This window comes from Procambarus clarkii, chromosome 6 (genome assembly GCF_040958095.1).
Source record: "Procambarus clarkii isolate CNS0578487 chromosome 6, FALCON_Pclarkii_2.0, whole genome shotgun sequence".
NCBI lineage: Eukaryota > Metazoa > Arthropoda > Malacostraca > Decapoda > Cambaridae > Procambarus > Procambarus clarkii.
Genome location: NC_091155.1, coordinates 9,963,244 through 9,989,213, shown reverse-complemented (window position 1 = coordinate 9,989,213; position 25,970 = coordinate 9,963,244). Strand labels below are relative to the sequence as shown.

Sequence of the window (25,970 nt, the reverse complement as noted above, 5' to 3'; positions counted from 1 at the left end):
GGAGAGCCCCAGACCCATCCAACTACCAGTTCTTAGGCTGGATGTCAAAACACACGAAAAAAATGCCGATCGGGGAGAGGGGGGGGTTGCCAGGGAACCTCCGGGTCTCACCCAGAAAATGGAGTTTCATTACATTCAATGCTGGTTTTCTGAGGGGAGCCCTTTCAGCTCCCCGGAGCTACATCACCAAGGACAAAAACTAGATGGACTTACCCAGGTGGTGGTCAGTGCTCGCGCCTCAACTCAAAGTCAAGACTTTGGCTGCAACCACTGACCCAAAGCGACACAGGCCCGACTAGGCCCAGTAACATTCACAAGGTAGCGTGCAGCCAAGACCCTGTTCGACCGCCAAAAACCCCGTGCCCGAATGTCAGCCCAGGACATGTTACCGAAGACAGCAGCAATCGCAGCAAACTTACGCACGTTGTGGACACGAGGATAGACCGCAGACTACCTAGCCTTAATAAGCCTATGGACAACCTGGGAGACTCGAGCCCGGGAACAAAGAAGAAGAGAAACTGAATCAACCCACAGCGCATACCCGGCCACCGAAGGCGTGGCACACAAATAACGGCGGAGAGCCGCAACCGGACACAAGACATGATGCATCCCCAGCCTGACCAAGAATCAACAACCCAAGGACCCCTCCAGAAAGCAGCAGTCTCATTCTTTGCTAGAAAAGAAGGAGTCGGCTGCAACCGAACAAACCTACCACCAAGACCAAAAGAGCAGAAACCTCTACGCCGGAGGAGAGCATGAAGCTCCCCAACCTGATCCCTAGAGCCCAATGCCAACAGGAAAAAGAGTCTTGGAAAAACAATTTCCAGTCTCTGTGGTGTAGTTGTAAGACACTCGCCTGGCGTTCCGCGAGCGCTTTGTCATGGGTTCGTATTCTGGCCGGGGAGGATTAACTGGGCGCAAATCCTTAACTGTAGCCTTTGTTTAACTCAACAATAAAATGTGTACTTGGTTGTAAAAACAATTCTTCGCGGCGGGGATCGTATTCCAGGGACTTGCCCGAAACGCTTTGCGTATTAGTGACTGTACAAGAATGTAACAACTCTTGTATATATCCTATAAAAAAAAAAATCCTGAACCGAAAGGGCCACCACAAACCGAGGAGAAGAGAGAAGAGGAAAGAGAGCACCCAGTCCAAGGACCAGGAGGGCTCAGGCGACGCATGAGCAGACTGGAGGTGAAACAATGCACGAGACAACTTGCAGAACAATGCAGACGTAACATCAATAACGAACGCAACCTGGAGCGGCTCCACCAGCGCCACACGATAGGAGGTGATAGTATTCGGCATAAGATGATGGTCCTGAAACAACGACGACAGGAAGGACACAACAACCCTATCAGAGAGCGAAGTACACCTACGCAGTGATAGGAAAAACTAGAAAGACCACCAAGAAACCTCATACTGCTGCCGAGACGAAGCACGCAGATGGGAGACCAACAACGAAATCACCTGCGCCTCATACAAATGGTGATAGACCCGAGTCAGAAAGACCAGACGCGAAGACTCGAGAAGAAGAGCAAACCAGTCTCGTATTGGGCAGGACCGATCTCCTGAAAGAGGCGGAGCAGCGGGAAGACCCTCGGATTTGGACACCGAGCAAGCAGCGCTTGAAACCAAGGTTGGGTCGGCCACAAGGGGCCAAGAGGACTACTCTTCCCTGGTAAATCTCCAAGCGAGCCAGGACATGGAGCAACAGCTGAACCGGGGAAAAGAGGTACAGGTAACCCCACCCCACCTCACCCAGTCCTGCCTAAAGGCATGGATCGCGACAGCCTCGCTGTCAGGGAAGTTCACCACGTATACCGGGAGACACCTTGACCACACAGATGCAAAGAGATCCACTTCCAGAGGCCTGAACAACAGGCACAGCCAATGGAACGAGTCGGTGTCGATCGTCCATTCCATGGACAGGGGAATGAACCAGGTCAGGCTGTCCGCCAGGACATTGGACAACCCCTGAACGTAAACTGCTAGGAGAGCCAAACCCTGAGAGCCCAAAACAACCAGTCGTCAAGGTAGGCCAGAACCCAAACACCTAACAGATGCAGGCGGACCACCACGACCCGAGTAAGGCGAGTGAAAACACGAGGCACCAGATTCAAGCCGAATGGAAGGCAACAAAAGCAGTAACCTTGACGACCCACCACAAAACCGAGCCAGTCCCTGAATCGTGGATGAATCGGGACGTGCCAATGTGTTTCCTGGAGGTCCAGGGACACCATCCAAGTGCCCGGCTCCAACAGAAGACAGACCTGGGACAGAGTAATCCCCCGAAAGGAGGGGCAATAAACCCACGGGTTCAGACGAGACAAGTCCAGAATGAACCGAAGATCTGCGCAGTCCCGTTTTGGGACCGGAAACAGGCAGGAGATCCACCTGAGGGACGAGGACGTTTCGACCATGCCCAAGCGAACCCACTCCGAGACAACTTGACAGAGTGCAGGAGAAGAGGCCTTCCCCGCCAGCCCCGAACCCCCCGAAGGAGGAGGAGCCACCCAACGCTACCATAGGCCGTACGAAACAACCCGAAAGGCCCACAAATTGTGGAACCAGGAACGAGCAAACAGAGCGAGGGTCCCCCCCCCCCACCACCCTGTCAATGGGACGAACCGCGAAAGAGCTGACGCACTTTACAAGCACCCAAATAACGCAAAGAGCAATCCCCACACTGAATAAAAATAGATGGCACCAAAGGCTGTGCCAGAGCTGAACCTGATGAACCACTGGCCTACCACGAGAGAAAGAATCCCAAGCCCTTGCACGACCCCACCGTGACGGTGCTCCCCCCCCCCCCAACAAGCCCCCAAGAGGACCAACCATTCCGACATAGGACGGCAACTAGCCGAAGCCGCCTGCAGATACTGCTTCACTGCAGACTCTGCAGACAGCAACAGACAAAAGGGCGAAGACAATCTAAGAGCCAGGGCCCAAGTGGATTCCAAGGAAAAAGCAAGCACCACCTGCCAACACGCGAGCCGAGAACCAAAAACCACGAAACTACACCCCGCAGGAGCGGCGCGAACAGCTTCAACAGCGCAGATGACACATGCGCCGCCGAAGGTAACACACCAGACCCTGAGGCAGCCCCAAGCTCCTCCACATCCACCGCAAGCCAATCCGAAGACAGCTCAAGGAGGGTGAAGAACCGCAGAGCCAAAGCCAGCACGCCTCGCATATGCAAGTTCTCCGCAACCAATGCAGCCAAAAGGGAAGGAACGTGTACATGAAACTGCATTACACCAACATCCCACGGAAGAGCACAGGTGAACAAGCACTCATTGACATGCTCAAATATGCCCCCCAGGAAAACCTGCAATGCCGTCTGAGCCACTTAAGTGTGATGGGACCGAAAGAACGTATGCCACGCCTCTAAAGAGAAGAAAGGGCAGTCTGCTAACCAGGACGACTCCAGAACTTTGTAACAAACCCAGTAAAGACACTAAGATCCATACACAAAGGAACGCAGATCCATCACGAAAGTAAAATCCGGGTCGCGCAGGAGGTAAGCCGCAAGGACGTCCTGCACCCACTGGGACTGGACTCGGGAAGCCGGAAACCTCCAGAAAGACAGAACCAAAGAACCGTCAGGGTCACGGAACCGAACCCTAGGAGGGGTAGACACCAAATCCAACTCGTACAAGGAGGGAGCAAAAGAGAACCCCACACCCTCTAACACTAAGCCCCGCTCCGAGGGTACAAAAACCCAAGCGGGTTCTAATGGGGCCCAAGGCTCCCAGGTCAACCCCTCCCCCGCCCCAGGAACCTCACCCCGAGGATCCAGGGCCAAGCCGTCCTCCACACCTCCTGCCTCTAAAGAAAAGGCAGGAGCAGCCGAAAAAGCAGGAACGAAGGGGGCCCACTGGTCAGACCCAGAAGCTCTGGCAGGAGGACCAGGCTCGAATGCCTCCGCCACCACCCTGAAGGAGACTCCCCCCCCCCGAGACTGCCCAAGTCTCAGCACCAACTAAACCCTGCCCTGACTCCGAAACCCTTAGATGCTTCGGAGCTGGAAGAGGTGAGGAGCTGGATGGACTACAGAAGGGGAAGGACAAGGGAGGGGGGGGGGGGGGAAGGACAGAACTAGAGCTGAAGCGACTCCCACCCCCAAGTCCGGGTCCCTAAAACCAAAACGGAGCAATCTCGGGGCATTCGGGGAAGTAACTAACCTAGTGTGTGTTGCAGCAACCTAAACCTAGCATGCAACGCAGCTGCCGCCTGCACCCTCATATCATGATCAGTAGCTTGGGCAAACTGGAGCACGTATAGGCAACAAACGTCGCACGACTTCGGATCAAAAGAATCACTGACCCAAGAGACAGCATGGAAGGCACAACCGGTGATTGTCCCCTAGAAACAAGGGGACAGAGCAATCTTCCGACTAGCACGAATCGAGAGGGGATCAAGGGTCACATCCATCAGACCACGGAGCCCCCCCGCTGGGATTCCCCAGGGCCCTTAGCCTTATTAGCATGCTAAGGGAAGCCCAGGCAGAGTACTGCGAACTGGCGCACAAGTCTACCAAACAATCTGCTAATAGCTGAACCCCCAGGAAGTGTCCACTCATGGGGGCCTAGCAAGGGGTACCACCAACCACACAAAAACTGAGAATAGATATAATGATAGATATATACCCCCCAACACAGGAGGGGCAACCACCAAGGCAGACCCCCCTCACCAGGCAGAAAAATAAAAACAAAAGCAAAATCCCACAAGAGGACAATGTACCCAGATGGAACAGAGCCGGTTGCTGTAAGAGGTGAAAATTAGCTGTGCCGTACCCCGTGCCCCTACCAGTGACGGAAACTACCCCCCTTACCCAGAGGCAAACACGGGCAACAAAGACCCCAGTTGACTCCAAGGGTGGCCAAGTACCAAGCAATAAAAGACACAGCAGGGGTAGATTCCGAGATGAGTTGTGGAAGGTGGGCCCCCAGCCACAAGGGTAGTACTTATAGGGCACCTAGGGAAGGTAGCCCTAGGCGCATGCAGCCCAAGTATCGAAGAATATTACTCCTGGCTTGCACACCACCAGTAGAGACAGTCCACGCCTAAGGTACAGACACTGAGACAAATCACTGGAGCCAGAGGCACAAGACCATGCCAGTAGCACATCAGCCTGAGAACTGTAGGGTGGATCGCCGATGTGAGGGGTCTGGGGCTTCCCCTTCTGGGGAGGGGGGGGGGGGGGGGGGGGGGTGTTGCGCAGACAGCGGTGCGGCGACATGATGTCATGCTCATTTGATAATTTTCATTTGAGGAGTTCTGTCCACTCGTTCAGCTTTCAGCAGCAATAGTTTCACTAGAATAGGGGTTTGTTTTGAGGCGCCTACCTTTCTGGGTGCCAGATCCAGTTGATGTGATTACCTAGACATAGAATGCTCCCAACCACACGGGGGTTTCTATAGGCCATTGCTCCTAGTGCCTCTCTTGAGAGGGGCCAGATACTGGCTCATGGTCCCTGGAAGGCAAGAACTCTGTGCACATTGACTGATGCCAGAAAGTTATCCACTAAGTTGGTATGCCGAGTCAAAAGGCAGCAAAGAGTGGCCGCCACACACCAGGCAGCCAGCCACTGGCCGCCACTCCCTCCCTCCTCCCACCATACTGTTTTTGCTTTTATTCACTATATACAAATGTTATACATAAGTATCTGCATGTTTTGTTCACCATTGCAAACCACTAAGCTGGTATAGTGAGTGCAGACAGCAACAAGTGGTTACACAGATTCGGCAGACTACACAACACCCCTCCCACTCTCAACATTACTCCTTCCACGCCACAGCACAAATTATCATAACAATCCTGCTTAGGTGCTGACTATTGTGAAAATTCTCACTGGTTGTATTTTGTGAGCACTAAGTGTTTTAACTTCTTAAATTGATAAATACATGAATGATGTTTTTTCTTTAATTGTTTGATAATTACATTGTGATAATTAGTGAGTACAAACATGAAAAAACTTAATCATGTGACACATATAGAAACAGGATAGGAAATGACAGGCTTTTGTCATTCCCACCAGAGCTCTGGCACCAATAAAATTGGCATTGCACCTCTGGTTACACTCAAACCATATGTATGGTTTGTAAACCATACATATGGCTTGAGTGTAAGTGTAAATGAGAAAATGAGAAAAATGAGTGTAAACCACTCAACCCAATGTACCTTCTTGTATATAAAAATAAATAAAATAATAAATAAGTAAATAAACATGCTTTCTCTAAAAAATGACTCAAGCTGTCTTAATCTGATTTACATGATCTCTCACCAGGAAACCTACTTTTGTTCATCACTGATCAATTTCTCGGCAGTTTACTGTACTACTGTAATTATACAGTAGCAGTTTACTATCCTACAAATTTATGTTTCCAGTAATTCTAACACTACACTGCTACTGTATAATTACAGCTCTTATCAAGGTTCGGGAACATTACCACTACTTCATGCTCATAATAAACTCTCCACACCTACTGCATTCTTGTTTGTCCTCATCACCTAAAACATTTCAGCTTTTTTACCAACACAGTTACCTCTTCCATTGGTATATTGTATCAGCTGGCATACATTCTTCAGGTCTTATCACATCATCAAATTCATTAAAAGAATACAAATTTAAAATCTGCTCAAGGGTGAGAAGACAGAATCTTCCCAGGATGGATTTATACCACATATAAACCACCTTTTTCTTATAAGAGATAAAGCAGAAAAATACCTTGCAGTCCATAACAGGATGTTATAACATTACGTATAAAATTTAGTCTAGCTCATAGCTTTGCAACAGTTAAGGATGTTGGATTGGCAAAAATCACAAAAAACAAAATATGCATTAACACAATTAATATGTAAAAATAAATCAAAAGCCAACATATCACACTCATGCATCTGACCTCAATTCCAAAGACTCTATCCTGAAAAAAAGTGAATTTATTGGTTAGTTCTTGCACATCATTTATCAATAAGGTTCTCTCTAATGTATGACGACTTAATTCCTTTTGGTTGAAGCAAGCACAAAGTTCTGACAACGATGTAGAGAAACACCGAGATGAGAGTAGATTTTATTGGCTTAAAATGTTGTACCTGTAAAGATCATCTAACAAGCAATAAATGCTTCTCTCTTACCTGACTGCACCTTGACCTTCTCTAGTGTAATTACACCTTCACCTTCCTGACTTTGCCCATACACATTCTCCCCTTTATAAGAACTACCCATGTTAGAGCCCTTACAGCATTATGTTATCTACAAATAAAGTCTGCTCCCATATTGGCATTTCTTTTAATATATTTTATAACAGTAACATTTAATACTGTATTATAAAATATAGAGAAACTACTACAATGCCATAGTGTTTGAATACCTGGTTGATACCTGGGTGATGGGGTTCTGGGAGTTCTTCTACTCCCCAAGCCCAGCCCAAGGAATATTGCATTTAAGTCATAAATAAATAATTTCTGTACAATTTGACTTCTGAATTGGTGATCCAATTACTGTTCTGTATTTAAAAATTCCCTATTAAATAGCACAGTTAAAGCATCTAGCAGATTTTCGGTACTGTGAAGCAGTCTTACAAGGTCTGAGGAGAAGCATTTCAAGTGGAACTCACCTGAGGTCCAAAATCGAAGTAGTTCAAGGCACATTTGTCACACTTGTCCCCAGTCACTCCTGGTTTACACTGGCAGATTCCATTACTGGCACACTGAAGACTGCGTGAGCCTAATAACATTTAAAACAACTTTATTTTCTTCCTGTTGCAAATGGAATCTATAGCAGATTTTTACAGTGTGGTATTTCAGTTCCAAGTTGACACAGATGAAATAAAGCTTTCAATCTACCCACTGAATGTAAATAATCTATTATCTCTACCTCAATATTTTTTATATTATACAACATAAAGAACAGCATTACAACGGAGAATACTACACTAAATTGAAAAAAAAAATTAGGTAATAAGGTGTAAATTGAAAATTTGCATGAAATCCAATTCAACCATGGAACATTTTAATTCATTATACACTATTTTGATAAAAAGTTCTTAAGTTTTCATGTTTCAAAAATTGTAAAACTAAATGACTTATAAATTATATATGTCATATTGTATATTCATTAATATCATTATACTGTATGACACTAAACTAAAATTTACACACACACAAATCACAGTATTCTGTTCCAACAGTTGAGTAGCTTTCACCTATTCCACATTCATGTATAAAGAAATTAAGAAAAACTTTTATTAACTTACCAATATCATTACAGTTACAAGCGATACAGACACCATCTTTACGTTCATAATAGTTATCCCTGCAGCGCTCACAGTTGGGTCCAGCACGATTGGCAGCACAGTCAAGACAGTGTCCACCATGACCAGTCCTATCATATAGCTCCTGGTCAAAGTAACAGCGGTTGGAGTAGCCATTGCAATTGCAAGCTGCAAGAAAAATTAACATGTATTAGCAACTTAAAGCAGTTAAAATTTGATCATTATAATTTAGGACACAGCTTGAACTTACAAGTTGATAAATAATAAACAGATATCTTTTGAACATCTACAATCAAGAAACACATCCCCACGACATATTATCTCGGGAGAAAAATCCAGTGTTGAATGTAATGAAACGCCATTTTCTGGGTGAGACCGTTTGGCTCCCTGGAGCTATACTGGGCTGATGTGTATATATTAAACCATGGCAACAGTCAATCGATGAAGTTCTATGCCTACCAAGGCTGACCGGGAGCCCCATGCCCAAATGTCTGCCCAGGACATATTACCAAAAACAGCAGCCAAAGTCGTGAACTTACGAATGCCATGGGCACGGGGATAGACTGCAGGCTGGCTGAACCAAATAATCCTGCTGATGACCTGAGAGACCCACGCCCTGGAACAGGGAACAGGGAAAAGGGAAAGGGAAACCGGGTCAACCCAAAGCGTGTCCCCTTGCCATAGAGGCCGTGGGGCACAAGTAACGGCAAAGAGCCACAACCCGACACAAAACATGATGCACCCCTGACCGAACCAACCAAGCATCAACAACCCAAGGATCCCTCCGGAAAGCAGCAGTCTCATTTTTCGCTAGAAAAGAAAGAGACAGCTGCAAATGAACAAAACGACCACTAGGACCAAAAAAGTAGAAACCCTTGCGTAGGAGGAGAGTATGAAGCTCCCAACCCGACCCCCAGAGGCCAATGCCAACAAGAAGTCATAGAAAACAGTTTTGAACCAAAGGGGCCACTACAAACTGAGGAGAAGAGAGAAAAAAGAGCACACGGTCTAAAGACCAAGACAGCTCAGGCAGTGCATGAGCAGGTCGGAGGTGAAACAACACCCGAGAAAGCTTGCGGAACGGAGCAAAAGTGACATCCACCCTGAACAGAAGCTGAATTGGCTCCGCCAGCACCGCACGATATGAGGCGACAGTACTGTACCTATATTCTGCATAAGATGACAGTCCTGAAACAACAAAGAGAGAGAGAGAGGACAAAATAACCCAACCAGAAATCAAAGACAACCTACTAAGAGACAAAAAGTGCTGAAAGGCAGGAAACTTCCTACTGCCACAAAGATGAGACTCGCAGGTGGGACACCATCAACGAAGCCGCCTGATCACCATACAAGTGGTGATAAACCTACATCAAAAAGACCAGACACGAAGAGCAGAGGAGAAGATCGAACTAGCCACATACTGGGCTGGACCGATCCGCTGAAAGAGGCAGAATCGCAGGAAGACCCTTGGGTTCGGACATCGAGTAAGCAGTGCCTGAACCAAGGCAGAGTTGGCTACCAAGGGGCTAACAGGACTACTCTTCCCTGGTAAATCTCCAAGAGAGAGAAAACCTGAACCAACAACCAAACCGGGGTGAAGAGGTACAGGTCACCTCGACCAGTTCAGCCGAAAGCCATCAACTCTGATGGCCTCGGTCAGGAAAGGGCACCACTATACCGGAAGACGCCTCGACCAGGCCCCACACGAAGTAGTCTACCTCTGGGTGCCCGAATGTTCGGCAGAGCCAAAGGAAGTCGTCGTCGACAGTCCATTCCGTGGACAGGGGAATGAAACAGGACAGGCCATCTGCCAGGACGTTGGACACCCCCTGCATATGGACTGTCAGGAGAGCCAAACCCTGAGAACTCAGCAGACGAGTCACCCAAAGCGAACAGCCCCAAAGAGCCAAGGACCACAATGAACCCCCTCGGTTCAGGCAATGAACCACCGGGAAGCAGTCCAAATGGAGCCAAATCGTTGATCCACAAACAACACAAATGTCGGAAATTCTGACAACAACTACTAACCCCTGACATATCTAATTAAAATTAGTTATGTCAGGTAATTACTAACAGTATTAATATTACTAAATCTATCAAAGGGAGAGTACTGAGAGATTCTGTGGAAACAAAGTGGGAAGGAATTGCATCAGCCAAGCAGTCCAGTACCTCTTATTCCCTTTACTGAAATTATAATACTTTCAGTTTTTACGTTGAAATGCTAAAGAAAGTATTCATTAAAGACTGGATATAATGTTAAATAATGAGTAAATGAAGTCTTCCTCTCCTAGCTGATAATTAAGTTAGCTAAAACTGGACATGTTTAGAACGTATCAGAGGAGGGGCACGCTAGGGAAAGCGTCAGTAAGCACATGGTTCTAGAGACGGACGGACGCACAGCTGCTCGCTATAAAAGATGCCATACTTGTGCCCTCCATAGGTAGCCAAGGACACGCCTGAGCAAGTCCTGCCCTTTCACAAACAAAGGAAGTGCCTTTTACCCATTTGTTGTTCAAGCTAAGTGATCACAAGTGCTATCATACAAGCAGTTAGGCTGTGAACTACCCAAACAAAATGGGTGAGCATTCATTGTCAAATTAATCTTCTCGTTCTGCTCATATGACCCTGAGTTTTGTTATGAGTACAGTATTACTGTGTAATGTTTTTAAAGTTATCCTTGAGGATGTGGAGATAGCAGCCACGAATTCTTTCCTACCCAGATATGTCTGGACGCCACAACATTTGAGGATACTCTGTGGTGATACTCTGTGTATCACAGAGTATCACATTTGAGTGATACTCTATGATACTTAGTTCAGGACGGTTGTATGACTGGAGAATCTGCTGCTCAATCCAGTCCAATCCAGCAATGCTACAACCACTGTGTTGCAACCTTGCAACTTGTATCTTATTACATAACTCAAATATTTTTCCAAACCAGTACTGTATATACACACTTTCTGAATCTAAATAATGTATATCCAATTTATATAAAAAAATTTATGTTCTATTTTGTGCTAATCTATTAATATCCTGTATACAGAACACAGAGTGTAGTAGTGAACAAAATAAAATCCAGTCCATCTTCTGTGGCAACTCAATCTCTCAAGGTACTGTGCTGGCTCCCGTACTTTTTCTCACCATCTTATCAGACAAAGATGCAAACTGTAGCACAGTAGCATCATTCTTTGCAGATGACAACCAGGCTTTTCATAAGAGTAGACAATATAGTGGAGATACACTCCATTATGACCACTGGTCATACTGGTCCTAGTCACTGAGTGCTACACACTGTGTCATGACCTCAGTTCATGACACAGTGTGTCCACTGATCATACCGAACCTTGCCACTGAGTGTACACACTGCATCCAACCCGTCCTCTTAAAAATAACGTCACTTTTGGCTCGTATGCGCGCTATGGCCAAAAGTGGACGTAATTTGAAATGAAATCGACTCACAAAAGTGATGTACTGTTCTGTTTTCTGTTTGAGTTGTCCGGCTTACTCAGTAAGATTAAAAGAGGAAACTTTCATTTGACGTTTTTCATAACGTTTTGAAACTTTATGAGAATTTCCTACCCACCTAACCCATCAGAGGACCCTTAACTTATTGTTGAAAAAAAAAAAATCACAAATTTATTTTCAGTTTTTTTTTTCATTTTCAAATTACGTCCACTTTTGGCCATACGGGTAAACGGCCAAAAGCGACGTTATTTTTAAGAGGACAGGTTACTGCATCATGACCACTGCTCATACTGTCTTTGTCACTGAGTGCTACACACTGCATCATGAGCACTACTCATACTGTCCTTGTCACTGAATGCTACACTAATTCATTAGTCACACACAGGATCAACAGAAACTGAGGATGGAGAGAAGAGAGTCAGCTTCAGGGTGATGTACTCAAACATAGATGGGATTACAAGCAAGGCAAGTGAACTTAGGAAAAGAGCACAAGAAGTGAATCCGGATGTAATTGGACTCACGGAAACAAAACTCTCAGGAATCATAACGAATGCAGGTTTTCCCCAGGACTACTCTGTAATAAGGAAAGAGAGGGAAGGAAGGGGAGGGGGTGGAGTGGCCTTATTAATGAGAAAGGAATGTCGTTTCAAGAAAATGGTTATCCCGGGCTGCAAGGAGTTCAGAGACTACATAACAGGCACCATGACGATGGGAGGATCAAGAGTAGTAGTAACAGTGATATATAACCCTCCACTAAATAACAGAAGACCCAGGCAAGAGTATGACAGAAACAACATGGCAGTTAACACTATAATTGAGAGAGCAGCCTCTGATGCCTATAGAAATTTATTCCATCAGCTCATCATGGGGACTTCAAATATGGAAGAATAAACTGGGAGAACAAGGAACTGCATGGAGGTAAGGAAACATGGAGAGCTAAACTATTGTAGGTGGCGACAAAAAACATTTTAAGCCAGCAAGCATGTCAGGGGACCCACAAGAATGAGAGGAAACAACAAACCAGCGAGATTCGACCTAGTCTTCAGTCTAAACGACTCCAACAGAAGGGAAATCGGTTTCGAGACCCCAGTAGGAATGAGCGATTACAGTGTGCTGACGTGTGAGTATCTGGTCGAAGAAAGGTTAATGTACTCAAGGAAAAGACCTGAAAATAAAAGGCTGGCATTCCGAATGGAAACCTATGAAGAGATAAAATTCCTAACGGGGATAACATGGCAAAAAGAGCTCGGGGAAAGATGGCCCAAGACATGATGGACTACATCACGCAGAAGTGTAAGGAGGCAGCAGACAAGTTTGTCCCAGTTCAAAAGGAAAAAAAATGAAATGCAGATGAGAAACCCATGGTTTAATCAGAGATGTAAGCTAGCAAAGCAACTAAGTACAATTGTGTGGAGAAACAATAGAAATAACAGGACACTTGAGAGCAGAGAAAGATACCAAAGTGCCAGGAATGAATACGTCAGGGTGAGAAGAGAGACAGAAGGGCAATACGAAAATGATATAGCAAACAAGGCAAAGACTCAACCAAAATTTATGCACAGCCACATCAAGAGAGAAACAACAGTGAAGGAATAGGTAATGAAATTGAGGATAGGGGGCAGACAGATTCGCTACAAATGACAAGGAAGTATGCAAGGAACTGAGTAAGAAATTCTAGGTCTTCACATTAGAAGAAGGAGAAGTTCCAGATATAAGACACGGAATAGTTAACCAGTCACCACCAGAAGAGTTTGGGATTACCTGTGGGGATGTAAGGAAGTTTTTACTAGAGTTGGATGTGACAAAGGCTATAGGCCAAGATGAAATCTCACCATGGATACTAAAGGAAGGAGCAGAAACACTGTCTCTGCCACTCTTCATAGTGTACAACAAATCACTGGTAACAGGAGAACTGCGAAAAATTTGGAAGACGGCTAATGTAGTTCCAATATACAAGAAGGGGGATAGACAGGAGGCCCTGAACTACAGACCAGTGTCCCTAACTTTCATACCATGCAAGTTAATAGAGAAGAGTGTGTGAAAAAAGCTAGTGGAACATCTGGAGCGAAAGAGCTTTGTAACACAACATCAGCATGGGGTTCAAGGATGGCAAGTCCTGCCTCACAGGATTAATTGAATTCTATGACTAAGCAACAAAAATTAGGCAAGAAAGAGGGGGGTTGGGCAAACTGCATATTTTTGGATTGCCAAAAGCCTTTGACACAGTACCACACAAGAGACTAGTACAAAAGCTGGAGATGTAGCAGGAGTGAAAGGGTAGGTACTCCAGTGGATAAGGGAGTACCTAAGCAACAGAAGACAACGAGTCACTGTGAGGGGTGAGGTCTCTGAGTGGCGAGGCATCACCAGTGGAGTCCCGCAGGGTTCAGTCCATGGACCTGTTCTGTTTCGCATATAAGTAAATGATCTCCTAGAGGATATAGAATCGTTCCTCTCATCGTTTGCTGATGATGCAAAAAAAAAAATGAGTAGGATTAAGTCAAAGGAAGATAATATGAGGCTACAAGATGACCTAGACAAACTGAACGAATGGTCCAACAAATGGCTTCTTAAGTTCAACCTGAGAAATGTAATGTAATGAAACTAGGTGGTGGAAACAGGACACAGGATACTGAATGGGAGAGGAAGTACTTCATGAAATGGACAGAGAGAAAGACGTAGAAGTGGATATCACACCAAACCTGTCTCCTGAAGCCCACATAAAAAGAATAACATCTGCGGTGTATGCGAGGCTGGTAAACATCAGAACTGCCTTCAGGAACCTGTGTAAGGAATCATTCAGAACCTTGTATACCACATATGTAAGACCAATCCTGGAGTATGCGGCCCCAGCATGGAGCCTGTACCTTGTCAAGCAAAAGGCGAAACTGGAAAAAGTTCAGAGGTATGCCTCTAGGCTAATCCCAGAACTAAGAGGCAAGAGTTACGAGGAAAGGCTGCGGGAAATGCACCTCACGACACTAGAAGACAGAAGAGTAAGGAGAGACATGATCACTACTTACAACATTCTCAGAGGAATTGACAGGATAGATAAGGATAAACCATTTAACATGGGTGGTATGCGAACGAGGGGACACAGGTGGAAACTGAGTACCCAAATGAAACACAGGGACGTTAGAAGGAACGTTTTCAGTGTCAGAGTAGTTAACAGATGGAATGCATTAAGCAGTGATGTGGTGGAGGCTGACTCCATACACAGTTTCAAATGTAGAGATGATAGAGCCCAATAGGAATTGGAACCTGTATACCAGTTGATTGACAGCTGAGAGGTGGGACCAAAGAGCCAGAGCTCAACCCCCGCAAGCACAACAATGTGAGTACATTGAGAGAGTAAGTGTCAAGGAGCAGTGGTGTGAAGATCAGAACTTAATTATTAATAATAAAATAATGAATTACATTATTAATTAGAACATTTAAAGACAGAAATGCTATGCGAAAAATCATTGGCGTGGGTTCCATCACTGAAACACTTCTCTCCTTATTAATTATCAACATACACGTCATGTGATTGTTAAAAACAAAACAAACTTTAAAGATTTTTGTTTTGTTTTACGTTAGTCATCTGTGGAAGCTTAACGTAAAACAAGTGGTATGGGTGTGCATCTTACAGCCCCCCCCCCAGCGCCTCCTCCAGGTGACCGGAGACGGCGCCTCCTCCAGGTGATCGGAGACGACGCCTCCTCCAGGTGATCGGAGACGACGCCTCCTCCAGGTGATCGGAGACGACGCCTCCTCCAGGTGATCGGAGACGACGCCTCCTCCAGGTGATCGGAGACGGCGCCTCCTCCAGGTGACCGGAGACGACGCCTCCTCCAGGTGACCGGAGACGACGCCTCCTCCAGGTGACCGGAGACGACGCCTCCTCCAGGTGACCGGAGACGACGCCTCCTCCAGGTGACCGGAGACGACGCCTCCTCCAGGTGACCGGAGACGGCGCCTCCTCCAGGTGATCGGAGACGACGCCTCCTCCAGGTGATCGGAGACGACGCCTCCTCCAGGTGACCGGAGACGGCGCCTCCTCCAGGTGACCGGAGACGGCGCCTCCTCCAGGTGACCGGAGACGGCGCCTCCTCCAGGTGACCGGAGACGGCGCCTCCTCCAGGTGATCGGAGACGGCGCCTCCTCCAGGTGATCGGAGACGGCGCCTCCTCCAGGTGATCGGAGACGACGCCTCCTCCAGGTGATCGGAGACGACGCCTCCTCCAGGTGATCGGAGACGACGCCTCCTCCAGGTGATCGGAGACGACGCCTCCTCCAGGTGACCGGAGACGGCGCCTCCTCCAGGTGACCGGAGACGGCGCCTCCTCCAGGTGACCGGAGACGGCGCCTCCTCCAGGTGACCGGAGACGGCGCCTCCTCCAGGTGACCGGAGACGGCGCCTCCTCCAGGTGACCGGAGACGGCGCCTCCTCCAGGTGACCGGAGACGGCGCCTCCTCCAGGTGATCGGAGACGACGCCTCCTCCAGGTGATCGGAGACGACGCCTCCTCCAGGTGATCGGAGACGACGCCTCCTCCAGGTGATCGGAGACGACGCCTCCTCCAGGTGATCGGAGACGACGCCTCCTCCAGGTGACCGGAGACGGCGCCTCCTCCAGGTGACCGGAGACGGCGCCTCCTCCAGGTGACCGGAGACGGCGCCTCCTCCAGGTGACCGGAGACGGCGCCTCCTCCAGGTGATCGGAGACGACGCCTCCTCCAGGTGATCGGAGACGACGCCTCCTCCAGGTGATCGGAGACGACGCCTCCTCCAGGTGATCGGAGACGGCGCCTCCTCCAGGTGACCGGAGACGACGCCTCCTCCAGGTGATCGGAGACGACGCCTCCTCCAGGTGACAGGAGACGGCGCCTCCTCCAGGTGACCGGAGACGGCGCCTCCTCCAGGTGACCGGAGACGGCGCCTCCTCCAGGTGACCGGAGACGGCGCCTCCTCCAGGTGATCGGAGACGACGCCTCCTCCAGGTGACCGGAGACGACGCCTCCTCCAGGTGATCGGAGACGACGCCTCCTCCAGGTGACCGGAGACGACGCCTCCTCCAGGTGATCGGAGACGACGCCTCCTCCAGGTGATCGGAGACGACGCCTCCTCCAGGTGATCGGAGACGACGCCTCCTCCAGGTGATCGGAGACGACGCCTCCTCCAGGTGATCGGAGACGACGCCTCCTCCAGGTGATCGGAGACGACGCCTCCTCCAGGTGATCGGAGACGACGCCTCCTCCAGGTGATCGGAGACGACGCCTCCTCCAGGTGATCGGAGACGACGCCTCCTCCAGGTGATCGGAGACGACGCCTCCTCCAGGTGATCGGAGACGACGCCTCCTCCAGGTGATCGGAGACGACGCCTCCTCCAGGTGATCGGAGACGACGCCTCCTCCAGGTGATCGGAGACGACGCCTCCTCCAGGTGACCGGAGACGACGCCTCCTCCAGGTGATCGGAGACGACGCCTCCTCCAGGTGATCGGAGACGACGCCTCCTCCAGGTGACCGGAGACGACGCCTCCTCCAGGTGACCGGAGACGACGCCTCCTCCAGGTGACCGGAGACGACGCCTCCTCCAGGTGACCGGAGACGACGCCTCCTCCAGGTGACCGGAGACGACGCTTCCTCCAGGTGACCGGAGACGACGCCTCCTCCAGGTGACCGGAGACGACGCCTCCTCCAGGTGACCGGAGACGACGCCTCCTCCAGGTGATCGGAGACGACGCCTCCTCCAGGTGATCGGAGACGACGCCTCCTCCAGGTGATCGGAGACGACGCCTCCTCCAGGTGACCGGAGACGACGCCTCCTCCAGGTGACCGGAGACGACGCCTCCTCCAGGTAACCGGAGACGACGCCTCCTCCAGGTGACCGGAGACGACGCCTCCTCCAGGTGACCGGAGACGGCACCTCCTCCAGGTGACCGGAGACGGCGCCTCCTCCAGGTGACCAGAGACGACGCTTCCTCCAGGTGACCGGAGACGACGCCTCCTCCAGGTGACCGGAGACGACGCCTCCTCCAGGTAACCGGAGACGACGCCTCCTCCAGGTGACCGGAGACGGCACCTCCTCCAGGTGACCGGAGACGGCGCCTCCTCCAGGTGACCAGAGACGACGCTTCCTCCAGGTGACCGGAGACGACGCCTCCTCCAGGTGACCGGAGACGACGCCTCCTCCAGGTGACCGGAGACGACGCCTCCTCCAGGTGACCGGAGACGACGCCTCCTCCAGGTGACCGGAGACGACGCCTCCTCCAGGTGACCGGAGACGACACCTCCGCCATATATGGCACACACACTGTCTTAAGCCGATGACTGCAACTCCCACTATTTACAAGCTCCCTCCCACGCTGATCCTCCCACACCTCACGTCCCACACCTCACGTCCCACACCTCACGTCCCACACCTCACGTCCCACACCTCACGTTCAGCCAGTTTGCTAAAGTGTCCACCAAGTCAGTCTGGACAAGTTGATCCCCTTGGCGGTCAGTGTGCTGGTTGGTAGGTATGTATGGTGTTAGTGTGTTCGCGTGGGTGGTAGTGGGTCCCGTTGGGTGGTAGTGGGTACGGTTGAGTGGTAGTGGGTCCGGTTGGGTGGTAGTGGGTCCCGTTGGGTGGTAGTGGGTACAGTTGAGTGGTAGTGGGTCCGGTTGGGTGGTAGTGGGTCCCGTTGGGTGGTAGTGGGTCCCGTTGGGTGGTAGTGGGTCCGGTTGGGTGGTAGTGGGTCCAGTTGGGTGGTAGTGGGTCCCGTTGGGTGGTAGTGGGTCCGGTTGGGTGGTAGTGGGTCCCGTTGGGTGGTAGTGGGTCCGGTTGGGTGGTAGTGGGTCCCGTTGGGTGGTAGTGGGTACGGTTGGGTGGTAGTGGGTCCGGTTGGGTGGTAGTGGGTCCCGTTGGGTGGTAGTGGGTACGGTTGGGTGGTAGTGGGTCCGGTTGGGTGGTAGTGGGTCCGGTTGGGTGGTAGTGGGTCCCGTTGGGTGGTAGTGGGTACGGTTGGGTGGTAGTGGGTCCGGTTGGGTGGTAGTGGGTCCGGTTGGGTGGTAGTAGGTCCGGTTGGGTGGTAGTGGGTACGGTTGGGTGGTAGTGGGTACGGTTGGGTGGTAGTGGGTCCGGTTGGGTGGTAGTGGGTCCGGTTGGGTGGTAGTGGGTCCCGTTGGGTGGTAGTGGGTACGGTTGGGTGGTAGTGGGTCCGGTTGGGTGGTAGTGGGTCCGGTTGGGTGGTAGTAGGTCCGGTTGGGTGGTAGTGGGTACGGTTGGGTGGTAGTGGGTACGGTTGGGTGGTAGTGGGTCCGGTTGGGTGGTAGTGGGTCCGGTTGGGTGGTAGTAGGTCCCGTTGGGTGGTAGTGGGTACGGTTGGGTGGTAGTGGGTACGGTTGGGTGGTAGTGGGTCCGGTTGGGTGGTAGTGGGTCCGGTTGGGTGGTACTGTGGTCTGGTTGGGAGGTAGTGGGGTTCGGTTGGGTGGTAGTGTGCACGGTTGGGTGGTAGTGTGCACGGTTGGGTGGTAGTGTGTTCGGTTGGGTGGTAGTGTGTTCGGTTGGGTGGTAGTGGGTCCAGTTGGGTGGTAGTGTGTCCGGTTGGGTGGTAGTGGGTCCAGTTGGGTGGTAGTGTGCACGGTTGGGTGGTAGTGTGCACGGTTGGGTGGTAGTGTGTCCGGTTGGGTGGTAGTGTGTCCGGTTGGGTGGTAGTGTGTCCGGTTGGGTGGTAGTGTGTACGGTTGGTTGGTAGTGGGGTCTGATTGGGAGGTAGTGGGGTTCGGTTGGGTGGTAGTGTGTACGGTTGGGTGGTAGTGTGTACGGTTGGGTGGTAGTGTGTACGGTTGGGTGGTAGTGTGTACGGTTGGGTGGTAGTGTGTACGGTTGGGTGGTAGTGTGTACGGTTGGGTGGTAGTAGGTCCGGTTGGGTGGTAGTGGGTCCGGTTGGGTGGTAGTGGGTCCGGTTGGGTGGTAGTGTGTACGGTTGGGTGGTAGTGTGTACGGTTGGGTGGTAGTGGGTCCGGTTGGGTGGTAGTACGTTCGGTTGGGTGGTAGTGGGTCCGGTTGGGTGGTAGTGGGTCCGGTTGGGTGGTAGTGTGTACGGTTGGGTGGTAGTGTGTACGGTTGGGTGGTAGTGGGTCCGGTTGGGTGGTAGTACGTTCGGTTGGGTGGTAGTGTGTACGGTTGGGTGGTAGTGGGTCCGGTTGGGTGGTAGTGTGTACGGTTGGGTGGTAGTGGGTCCGGTTGGGTGGTAGTGTGTACGGTTGGGTGGTAGTGTGTACGGTTGGGTGGTAGTGTGTACGGTTGGGTGGTAGTGGGTCCGGTTGGGTGGTAGTGTGTACGGTTGGGTGGTAGTGTGTACGGTTGGGTGGTAGTGTGTACGGTTGGGTGGTAGTGTGTACGGTTGGGTGGTAGTGGGTCCGGTTGGGTGGTAGTGTGTACGGTTGGGTGGTAGTGTGTACGGTTGGGTGGTAGTGTGTACGGTTGGGTGGTAGTGGGTCCGGTTGGGTGGTAGTGTGTACGGTTGGGTGGTAGTGGGTCCGGTTGGGTGGTAGTGTGTACGGTTGGGTGGTAGTGTGTACGGTTGGGTGGTAGTGTGTACGGTTGGGTGGTAGTGTGTACGGTTGGGTGGTAGTGTGTACGGTTGGGTGGTAGTGTGTACGGTTGGGTGGTAGTGTGTACGGTTGGGTGGTAGTGGGTCCGGTTGGGTGGTAGTGTGTACGGTTGGGTGGTAGTGGGTCCAGTTGGGTAGTAGTGGGGTCCAGTTGGGTGGTAGTGGGGTCCAGTTGGGTAGTAGTGGGGTCCAGTTGGGTAGTAGTGGGGTCCAGTTGGGTAGTAGTGGGGTCCAGTTGGGTAGTAGTGGGGTCCAGTTGGGTAGTAGTGGGGTCCAGTTGGGTAGTAGTGGGGTCCAGTTGGGTAGTAGTGGGGTCCAGTTGGGTAGTAGTGGGGTCCAGTTGGGTAGTAGTGGGGTCCAGTTGGGTAGTAGTGGGGTCCAGTTGGGTAGTAGTGGGGTCCAGTTGGGTAGTAGTGGGGTCGTTGGGTAGTAGTGGGGTCCAGTTGGGTAGTAGTGGGGTCCAGTTGGGTAGTAGTGGGGTCCAGTTGGGTAGTAGTGGGGTCCAGTTGGGTAGTAGTGGGGTCCAGTTGGGTAGTAGTGGGGTCCAGTTGGGTAGTAGTGGGGTCCAGTTGGGTAGTAGTGGGGTCCAGTTGGGTAGTAGTGGGGTCCAGTTGGGTAGTAGTGGGGTCCAGTTGGGTAGTAGTGGGGTCCAGTTGGGTAGTAGTGGGGTCCAGTTGGGTAGTAGTGGGGTCCAGTTGGGTAGTAGTGGGGTCCAGTTGGGTAGTAGTGGGGTCCAGTTGGGTAGTAGTGGGGTCCAGTTGGGTAGTAGTGGGGTCCAGTTGGGTAGTAGTGGGGTCCAGTTGGGTAGTAGTGGGGTCCAGTTGGGTAGTAGTGGGGTCGTTGGGTAGTAGTGGGGTCCAGTTGGATAGCAGTGGGGTCCAGTTGGGTAGTAGTGGGGTCCAGTTGGGTAGTAGTGGGGTCCAGTTGGGTAGTAGTGGGGTCCAGTTGGATAGCAGTGGGGTCCAGTTGGGTAGTAGTGGGGTCCAGTTGGGTAGTAGTGGGGTCCAGTTGGGTAGCACGGCCTGAGGCCAGGCTCGACTTGTGATAACTTGGTCCAACAGGCTGATAGTTGGCGCGGCCCGCAGGCCCACATATCCACTACAGCCTGGTTGGTCCGGCACTTCTTGCAAGCACTTGGGTAAGTGCCTCTTGAATACCTCCACCTTTGTTCCGGCAACTGGGGGTAGGGGGTGAGCGGGGGGGGGAGATAATGAAGAGAGCAGGGTTGTACACCAGCAGGGGTGTACACCAGCAGGGTTGTACACCAGCAGGGGTGTACACCAGCAGGGTTGTACACCAGCAGGGTTGTACACCAGCAGGGTTGTACACCACCAGGGTTGTACACCAGCAGGGTTGTACACCAGCAGGGTTGTACACCAGCAGGGTTGTACACCAGAGTTGTACACCAACAGGGGTGTACACCAGCAGGGTTGTACACCACCAGGGGTGTACACCAGCAGGGTTGTACACCACCAGGGGTGTACACCAGCAGGGTTGTACACCACCAGGGTTGTACACCACCAGGGTTGTACACCACCAGGGTTGTACACCACCAGGGGTGTACACCAGCAGGGTTGTACACCACCAGGGGTGTACACCAGCAGGGTTGTACACCACCAGGGTTGTACACCAGGGTTGTACACCAGCAGGGTTGTACACCACCAGGGTTGTACACACCAGGGTTGTACACCAGCAGGGTTGTACACCACCAGGGTTGTACACCACCAGGGTTGTACACCACCAGGGTTGTACACCACCAGGGGTGTACACCAGGGTTGTACACCACCAGGATTGTACACCAGGGTTGTACACCACCAGGGTTGTACACCAGTAGGGTTGTACACCAGTAGGGTTGTACACCAGCAGGGTTGTACACCACCAGGGTTGTACACCAGCAGGGTTGTACACCAGCAGGGTTGTACACCAGCAGGGTTGTACACCAGCAGGGGTGTACACCAGCAGGGGTGTACACCAGCAGGGTTGTACACCAGCAGGGTTGTACACCAGCAGGGTTGTACACCAGCAGGGTTGTACACCACCAGGGTTGTACACCACCAGGGTTGTACACCACCAGGGTTGTACACCAGTAGGGTTGTACACCAGTAGGGTTGTACACCAGGCTTGTATACCACCAGGGCTGTACACCACCATGGTTGTATACCACCAGGGTTGTACACCACCATGGTTGTATACCACCAGGGTTGTACACCACCAGGCTTGTATACCACCAGGGTTGTACACCACCAGGCTTGTATACCACCAGGGTTGTACACCACCAGGCTTGTATACCACCAGGGTTGTACACCACCAGGCTTGTATACCACCAGGGTTGTACACCACCATGGTTGTACACCAGCAGGGTTGTACACCACAAAGGTTGTACACCAGCAGGGTTGTATACCACCAGGGTTGTACACCAGTAGGGTTGTACACCAGTAGGGTTGTACACCACCAGGCTTGTATACCACCAGGGTTGTACACCACCAGGCTTGTATACCACCAGGGTTGTACACCACCAGGCTTGTATACCACCAGGGTTGTACACCACCAGGCTTGTATACCACCAGGGTTGTACACCACCATGGTTGTACACCACCAGGGTTCTACACCACCAGGGTTGTACACCAGCAGGGTTGTACACCACCAGGGTTGTATACCACCAGGGTTGTACACCACCAGGCTTGTACACCACCAGGGTTGTACACCAGCAGGGTTGTACACCACCAGGCTTGTATACCACCAGGGTTGTACACCACCAGGCTTGTATACCACCAGGGTTGTACACCACCAGGCTTGTATACCACCAGGGTTGTACACCACCATGGTTGTACACCAGCAGGGTTGTACACCACAAAGGTTGTACACCAGCAGGGTTGTATACCACCAGGGTTGTACACCAGTAGGGTTGTACACCACCAGGCTTGTATACCACCAGGGTTGTACACCACCAGGCTTGTATACCACCAGGGTTGTACACCACCAGGCTTGTATACCACCATGGTTGTACACCACCATGGTTGTACACCACCAGGGTTGTACACCAGCAGGGTTGTACACCACCAGGGTTGTATACCACCAGGGTTGTACACCACCATGCTTGTACACCACCAGGGTTGTACACCAGCAGGGTTGTACACCACCAGGGTTGTACACCACCAGGCTTGTACACCACCAGGCTTGTATACCACCAGGGTTGTACACCACCAGGCTTGTATACCACCAGGGTTGTACACCAGCAGGGTTGTACACCACCAGGGTTGTATACCACCAGGGTTGTACACCACCATGCTTGTACACCACCAGGGTTGTACACCAGCAGGGTTGTACACCACCAGGGTTGTACACCACCAGGCTTGTACACCACCAGGCTTGTATACCACCAGGGTTGTACACCACCAGGCTTGTATACCACCAGGGTTGTACACCACCAGGCTTGTATACCACCAGGGTTGTACACCACCAGGCTTGTATACCACCAGGGTTGTACACCAGCAGGGTTGTACACCACCAGGGTTGTATACCACCAGGGTTGTACACCACCAGGCTTGTATACCACCAGGGTTGTACACCAGCAGGGTTGTACTCCACCAGGGTTGTACACCACCAGGGTTGTACACCACCATGGTTGTACACCACCAGGGTTGTACACCACCAGGGTTGTACACCACCAGGGTTGTACACCAGCAGGGGTTGTATACCACCAGGGTTGTACACCACCAGGGTTGTACACCACCAGGGTTGTACACCACCAGGGTTGTACACCACCAGGGTTGTACACCACCAGGGTTGTACACCACCAGGCTTGTATACCACCAGGGTTGTACACCAGCAGGGTTGTACACCAGCAGGGTTGTACACCACCAGGGTTGTACACCACCAGGGTTGTATACCACCAGGGTTGTATACCACCAGGGTTGTACACCACCAGGCTTGAATACCACCAGGGTTGTACACCACCAGGGTTGTACACCACAAAGGTTGTACACCAGCAGGGTTGTACACCACCAGGGTTGTATACCACCAGGGTTGTACACCACCAGGCTTGTATACCACCAGGGTTGTACACCACCAGGCTTGTATACCACCAGGGTTGTACACCAGCAGGGTTGTACACCACCAGGGTTGTACACCAGCAGGGTTGTACACCACCAGGGTTGTACACCAGCAGGGTTGTACACCACCAGGGTTGTATACCACCAGGGTTGTACACCACCAGGGTTGTACACCACCAGGCTTGTATACCACCAGGGTTGTACACCAGCAGGGTTGTACACCACCAGGGTTGTATACCACCAGGGTTGTACACCACCAGGCTTGTATACCACCAGGGTTGTACACCACCAGGCTTGTACACCACCAGGGTTGTACACCACCAGGGTTGTACACCACCAGGGTTGTACACCACCAGGGTTGTACACCACCAGGGTTGTACACCACCAGGCTTGTATACCACCAGGGTTGTACACCACCAGGGTTGTACACCACCAGGGTTGTATACCACCAGGGTTGTACACCACCAGGGTTGTATACCACCAGGGTTGTACACCACCAAGGTTGTATACCACCAGGGTTGTACACCACCAGGCTTGTATACCACCAGGGTTGTACACCATCAGGCTTGTATACCACCAGGCTTGTATACCACCAGGCTTGTATACCACCAGGGTTGTACACCACCAGGGTTGTATACCACCAGGGTTGTATACCACCAGGGTTGTACACCACCAGGCTTGTATACCACCAGGGTTGTACACCACCAGGCTTGTATACCACCAGGGTTGTACACCACCAGGCTTGTATACCACCAGGGTTGTACACCACCAGGGTTGTACACCACCAGGGTTGTATACCACCAGGCTGTAACACTGTAAGGTGTTTGGTTTAGTTGTATTTAAAATACATAGAGATACACGAGTCACAGACAAGGATTTGAGAAGGCGCCAGTTTGTCGGCCGGAGACTCACACCTCTAACCGTTAATGACCTCAAGTGACCTGAGGTCAGATCATGCGAATTTCACCTTACTTCTACTAATCTTATAATTGGAGCCTGGTAGCCTTCAAACATGCTGACAGTTAAGGAGTGGCTTGGTAGAGAGCCGGAGGCTATCTACTTGTGGGCGGAGTTAGTTACTAGGTTCCCCAATATATATACTCGGAGAACTATCGATTCGAGGACAACAGCCGAGACAGGCTGTCGGTCGGACGGGGGTGAAGCTGCCTGACAGCTGCAGACCCTCCCCCCTCCCATCAATCCAGCTATAGGCAGACACTTGGTGAGTTGAGCATTAAGGTGACTTGGTCGTGTTTACATATGTTGTGTGATGATCAGGGGCAGTCAAGTTGTAAGGTTCTCAGATTCTTGGAGGATGACTCACTTTACATATATATATCTTGAACATTGCTTAAGTTATGATACTTAGTATGTGAAATATAATTGAATTTATTATTTACATTGCCTTTGTTCCCTAGAGAGTTGAGTAGAGGCGAGAAAGCCTCTGTGATTACTGGTTCATGATTTAATGAGTACATGATAAAGATGGAACATACTAATAATGACCTGCTGATAACATCTTTTGTGAATATTGTGATACAGACAAGTTCCATTCCTTGTCTTGTATGTAAGGGTCTTGAATGGATGGTGG

General features: G+C 50.9%; 1 protein-coding gene across 4 annotated transcripts in view; it reads right to left on the bottom strand.

The window, feature by feature from the left end:
- LanB2 (laminin subunit gamma-1) overlaps nt 1-25,970 on the bottom strand; it is a 529,033-nt gene that overhangs the window by 159,508 nt on the left and 343,555 nt on the right. For 3 of the 4 annotated variants that reach the window (XM_069305575.1, XM_069305589.1, XM_069305596.1), the window contains 3 exons: nt 8,263-8,448; nt 7,624-7,733; nt 6,910-6,930 (listed from right to left, as the gene is read on the bottom strand). In XM_069305575.1, the coding sequence (XP_069161676.1) occupies nt 6,910-6,930; nt 7,624-7,733; nt 8,263-8,448 (317 nt within the window). The remainder of the gene's footprint in view (nt 1-6,909; nt 6,931-7,623; nt 7,734-8,262; nt 8,449-25,970) is intronic. The other variant, XM_069305583.1, reaches the window with a different exon arrangement.